The sequence below is a fragment of the Oncorhynchus tshawytscha genome, linkage group LG30, assembly GCF_018296145.1.
Source record: "Oncorhynchus tshawytscha isolate Ot180627B linkage group LG30, Otsh_v2.0, whole genome shotgun sequence".
Classification (NCBI taxonomy): domain Eukaryota; kingdom Metazoa; phylum Chordata; class Actinopteri; order Salmoniformes; family Salmonidae; genus Oncorhynchus; species Oncorhynchus tshawytscha.
This window is the reverse complement of record NC_056458.1, coordinates 31,294,674-31,300,673: the sequence shown is the minus strand read 5'-3', so window position 1 is coordinate 31,300,673 and position 6,000 is coordinate 31,294,674. Positions and strand designations below refer to the sequence as shown.

The window sequence follows — 6,000 nt, the reverse complement described above, 5'->3', positions numbered from 1 at the left end:
GATAAGAACTCATTAAAATGAAACATATGTACCAATAAGTCATGGATAGTCAGATCAATCAATCAATCAATCAATCAGGAATCAATTAAATGGACTACAACAGTGTTTTGACTACAACTACTAGTAGTCGCCGATAAAGTAGGTCACCTTAAGACAATGTCGTTATATAATTCCCCCCCCCACCCCCCATCAATTGAACGTGGACCAATCACACATCGACAAAGATTTCTTCTCGCCAGCCATCACTGCACGTGGACCTATCACTCTGCAGTACTTGGAACGTAGAAGGCAGGCTCTATGTGTCAGCGCTCTCCTAGCGGAACAACGACTCGATTGGATCCAATGAGATCACGCCGCGTTCTGGGCCCTATGGTGAGAACAAGCCGGTGATGGAAAATCAATAAACCGTTATTAGTGTGGCTATGAAGAGATTTTCAGTCAATACATATAGCCAACAGTAAGAAACATACAACGCAAATAATACGAGATTGGAAGTTTTAGCTTGTTGCAAGTCGTGCTCTCATTTCGATATCTTTGTGTAAATCAGCCTGCTTTAAAAAAACTCAACTGCTGCCGGCTCGAGAAGGTAAGGGTCTGCTCTGTCACTCCTCTCATAAATGTGCCTAGCTAGCTAAGTCATTGTTTTTCCATTCTTTATCTACCTGCAAATACTGTTGTTCATAGGTTAATTGAAGCACTAACTAGCGGTTATTTCCTAAAAGCCTCATTTTAAATAAACTTACTAGGCTGGTTGAGATTTTTATTTAAGGTGTATAGTATTCTAGTTAACTAAATGGCTTTTTTACCTAACCTAAGTTAGCTCGTTGAACCCGTTTCCAGAACCAAAGACTGCTTAGTTTTTTTAATGCTCAAGGCATCACCTGTTCTGGGCGTCCATAGTAGTACGTCAGTACTCTGATGGGACTAGAAGTTTCTACGCTCATGTATTTGAATAACTGCATGCTATATAGGCAATCAACAAGCTAATGGCTATTTGCCACTTGAGACCTTTGCTAGGCTATATCCTTCATTCCGTGAAGTGCCCTAGTCCGCAGCTAGAAAAAGCATTACTTCAATATGTCACCATGCTTCCTGACTCCATCAGCACTTCAGTTGACAGTCACAGAACTAATCTACTCAGATTTGCTAGGTAGAATACTTTAAAGGTACTGTACAATTCATGCCACGTGTCAAAGAAGTTCGTCGGTGGGATCAGGCCAATTAGATGCGTTCAAGATCAAAGGGCATGCTACTGTACCTTGACTGCACAAGCTGGCACCTAGAGTTTGGAACTGTGATGTCTAAAGAACCCTATGAGGTGCTGAAGAGTAATGGCAGATAATTGTAATATTCTAAACAGTTCTTCCTACATCTGCACTGGTGTTGAAAGAGGCTATTATAGGGGAAAACAATCTGGTGTATGCCCACCAGGCATTTGCTTTTACCTCTCCTCCTGTTCAACAGTGCAGGTGAAGGAATGGACACTCGGACTTGAGATGCAATCGATTGTGCATTCCGATCCCTTTATTTTTTTCCCACATTTTACTTTACAGCCTTATTCTAAAATTGAATATTGTTTCCCCTCTCAATCTACACACAATACCCCATAATGACATGGCAAAAACAGATTTAGACATGTTGGCAAATGTATTAAACTGATATCACATTTTACATAAGTATTCACACCCTTTACTCTGTTCTTTGTCAAAGCACTTTTGGCAGCGATTACAGCCTCGAGTCTTGTTGGGGAGCGTCGCTGCACAGCTATTTTCAGGTCTCTCCAGAGATGTTCTATCGGGTTCAAGTATGGGCTCTGGCTAGGCCACTCAAGGACATTGAGTCTTGTCCCGAAGTCACTTCTGCCTTGTCTTGGCTGTGCGCTTAGGGTCGTTGGAAGTTGTATCTTTGCCCCTCTCTGAGGTCCTGAGCTCTCTGGAGCAGGTTATCAATGATCTCTGTACTTTGCTTTGTTCATCTTTCCTTTGATCCTGACTAGTCCCCCAGTCCTTGCCGCTGATAAATATCGACACAGCATGATGCTTCACCGTAGGGATGGTGCCAATTTTCCTCCAGACGTGACGCTTGGCATTCAGGCCAAAGAGTTCAATCTGGGTTTTATCCGAACCAGATAATCTTATTTCTCATGGTCTGAGAGTCCTTTAGGTGCCTTTGACAGCCCATTCGGAGTTTGCCTAATGTGCCTTTTACTGAGTGGCTTCTGTCTGGCCACTCTACCAGAAAGCCCTGATTGGTGTTGTGCTGCAGAGATTGTTGTCCTTCTAGAAGGTTCTCCCATCACCGCAGAGGAACTCTAGAGTGCTGTCAGTGACCATTGAGTTCTTGGTCACATCCCTGACCAAGGCCCTTCTTCCCCGATTGCTCAGTTTGGCTGGGCAGCCAGCTCTAGGAAGAGTCTTGGTGGTTCCAAACTTATTCCATTTAAGAATGATGGAGGCCACTGTTTGTGGACTTTCGATGTTAAAGTTTTTGGTACCCTTCCAGATCTGTGCCTCGACACAATCCTGTCTCAGAGCTCCACGGACAATTCCTTCGACCTCATCATGGCTTTGTTTTTGCTGTGGCATGCACTGTCAACTGTGAGACCTTATTTACACAGGTGTGTGTCTTTCCAAATAATGTCCAATCATTTGAATTTACCACAGGTGGACTCCAATCATCAAGTTGTTAAACATCTCAAGGATGATCAATGGAGAAAGGATGCACCTGAGATCAATTTCAAGTCTCATAGCAAAGGGTTTGAATAGTTACGTAAATAAGGTATTATTGTTTTTTACTTATAGGTTGTTGTGTATAATAAGGGGGAAAATGTATTTAATATATTTTAGAATAAGGCTGTAATGTAACAATGTGGAAAAAGTAAAGGGCTCTGAATACTTTCACAAAGCACTGCATTTGCTTTGCTGCTTCTAGAGCATGCAGCTGTGCTCGCTATTTCCTTCCTGAAACAGCACACTTGTTTCCTATTTGCTTATATGCATTCAATAAAAAAAATCTAACTTCTTGAGCATGTGTGACTGCACAGACTGGAAGGTTGTAGTAAAAAAAGATTTGATTCCCAAAGTTGACTTTTAAAACCAAGGACATTTGTAGCAAAGGGCTTTGTACATATAGAAGAGAATGTATCTTTGATAGATTCCTGAGTCGCCAAGAATTTTGCTCCTTATGAGGTCTCACAATAGTGAACCAATTATTTATTCAGCACAGTTACCATGTCACCAGGGAGGCTGCTATTAGTGTTTGAAAATCAATGTCTTTGTTCTGCTTTGTGTGTACAGGTCACCATGAGGAGGAAGATGTTATGGGCTCTCTTCTGCCTTGTCCTGGCTCTGCTGCCTTCACAAACAGGTACTAACGCTACACATGGTTATTCCATCCAAGACACCTGCCTGCATCAAGCACTGGCAGATTTGCCTAACACCAAATGCAAATGTCAACACATCTGAATGCCTCCATTTTGAGTGTGAGAAGAAAATGGACACATGCAGAGATTTTAGTTAATCTACTCTACTGTGTCCCTTCATAATATGATGCGCAGTCCATATTTGTACCTATTTACACAAGTTAATTTACTGATGCACGGGCGAACAATGATTTAATTTCAACTGACGTGAAGGACTTGTCAAATGTTTTAACATTATTTGCTCACATTGCCACCACACCACTGTAGCCAGTGAGAAACTATTGAAGCTAATCCTCTTTAGTATTGTCTCACCTGAAATGTGTAATCACTTTATTACAAAAGTACAGGTAATACAATAACCATACCCATTATTTTGTCCATACAGCCTCTGTAGCAGTCATGTCAGTTGACCTAGGCAGTGAGTGGATGAAAGTAGCGATAGTAAAACCTGGCGTGCCAATGGAGATTGCTTTAAACAAGTGAGTATTGCCTTTATTTCTAACCATATCACCATGGATTATTGACTGTGTGCTTTTAGATGGAAATCCCTACTCCATTTCATGTTTGTTTTTTATGTATTCACAACTATTAACATCCATTATTGCTGACGTTTAATAAGATAACATGCATTGTAAGGAACAATAGCTAACTTGGAAATAACTAAATGGGTCTGTGCCATCTTAACACATGCATGCCTCAAAGTGTGGTAAATGACATTTGGTAACTGAACAGTTGGGAGAGGGAATGAAGTGTCAGTTAATGATAAAATGCATTCTCAAAGCTTCATGTTTCAATGGACTCTCTTTTCCTTTGTGTGGCACAGGGAGTCCAGGAGGAAAACTCCAATAGCTGTGTGTTTGAAAGAAAATGAGCGACTTTTTGGAGACGGTGCATTAGGAGTGGTAAGGCACTTTGCTGTGGTGGAAAAAGTACCCAATTGTCATACTTGAGTAAAATACTTCTTGAGTAAAAGTATTTGGTTTTAAATATACTTAAGTATCAAAGTTAATGTAATTGCAAAAATATACTTAAGTAGAAATCGTTTCAAATTCCTTATATTAAGCAAACCAGACTGCACCATTTTTGGGGGTATTTTTTGTTTGTTTTTATTTCCGGATAGCCAGGGCTACTCTCCAACACTCAGACATAATTTACAAAGGTAGCGTGTGTGTGTGTGTAGTGAGGCCGCCTGATCAGAGGCAGTAGGGATGACGAGAGCTCTTCTCTTGATAAGTGTGTGAATCGGACCATTTTCCTGTCCTGCTAAGCATTCAAAATGTAACAAGTACTTATGGGTTTAGGGTTTGGAATAAAAGTACATTTTATTTTTTAAAGAATGTAGTAAAGTAAAAGTTGGCAAAAATATAGTAGTAAAAATCTAATAAAGTACATATAACCCCAAAAACAACTTAAGTAATACTTTAAAGTATGTTTTATTAAGTACATTTCACCACTGGCCCTTTGTCATAGGAACCTACCAGGTCAAACATTTTAAAATGTCTATCATACAGTTAGTACTCTGTATTCCCCTCTGGGGATCAATACAGTTAATTCATATCTACACTGACTTTGATTTGGATTTCTCTTTCATCCGCAGTCTGTGAAGAACCCCAAATTTGTCTATAGGTATCTTCAGAGCCTCCTAGGCAAGAAGCACGACAACCCACAGGTGGCGTTCTACCAGAAACGTTTCTCCGAGCACCAACTGGTGAAAGATGCGAGTCGGGGCACAGTTGTCTTTAGAAACTCTGAGTAAGTCTTATCTGATTTCCTATCATTGGTTCCCTTTTTCTTTCGTTTTAGCAGCAGATTGAGCCAAGTGATTCATTGTTGAAGTACTTTTGAATAGTACAAATAATACTCAAGTCTATGAGCCATTGGTGATGAGGGGCTAAATGCTTACCCGAACACTTATCAGTTATTAGTGTATAACGTTCCTTTGCATACTGCCTAAATGACACATTACACAGCCTGTGACAATGTTATTGATCCAGTATGTCTTATGCTGTAGTTGTGGAATAGATTGCTTGGTTCTAATGCCCGCTCTCTGTTTTCCTACAGAATAATGCAGTACTCTCCAGAGGAGCTCCTGGGCATGGTTTTGAACTATTCACGTGGACTGGCTCAGGACTTTGCAGGTTTGTATGTTCACTAGTAGTATGGGGAAAAGGTTTTCTCATTCAACATTTTATGTGTTGTATAATTATTTTGAAGCCCCGCCTGACAATGTATTTTACTCTCGCTTACAGAGCAGCCCATCAAAGATGCAGTGATCACCGTCCCAGCCTTTTTCAATCAGGCAGAGCGTAGGGCGGTCCTGCAGGCCGCACAGATGGCAGGTGTTAAGGTTCTTCAGCTCATCAACGACAACACTGCGGTGGCGCTCAACTACGGTGTCTTCAGGAGGAAAGACATCAACAGCACAGCTCAGGTGCACTATCTAGGCTGCTTTTACATTTGGATTTTTTATTATATTGAACTAGGTTGTTATAGTCAGAACCAACTGGTAACTTTTTGGGCTTCATAAGTTGCTTCATGTGTAAAGCAAAGTTGCTTAAGATGTCGCTTTCAACCTGTAA

At 40.8% G+C, this 6,000-nt stretch overlaps 1 protein-coding gene across 3 annotated transcripts in view; it reads left to right on the top strand.

Moving 5' to 3' along the window:
- The first annotated feature begins 208 nt into the window (after positions 1 to 208).
- hyou1 (hypoxia up-regulated 1) overlaps positions 209 to 6,000 on the top strand; it is a 21,102-nt gene continuing 15,310 nt past the window's right edge. Inside the window, exons 1-7 of one of the 3 annotated variants that reach the window (XM_024394984.2) lie at positions 209 to 372; positions 3,297 to 3,366; positions 3,807 to 3,900; positions 4,245 to 4,323; positions 5,019 to 5,173; positions 5,483 to 5,559; positions 5,671 to 5,852. In XM_024394984.2, coding sequence (XP_024250752.2) covers positions 298 to 372; positions 3,297 to 3,366; positions 3,807 to 3,900; positions 4,245 to 4,323; positions 5,019 to 5,173; positions 5,483 to 5,559; positions 5,671 to 5,852 — 732 coding nt within the window. In that variant the 5' untranslated portion in view covers positions 209 to 297. Of the gene's footprint in view, positions 587 to 2,756; positions 2,779 to 3,296; positions 3,367 to 3,806; positions 3,901 to 4,244; positions 4,324 to 5,018; positions 5,174 to 5,482; positions 5,560 to 5,670; positions 5,853 to 6,000 lie in introns of those variants that run through there. The other 2 variants (XM_042309104.1, XM_042309105.1) reach the window with 2 other exon arrangements.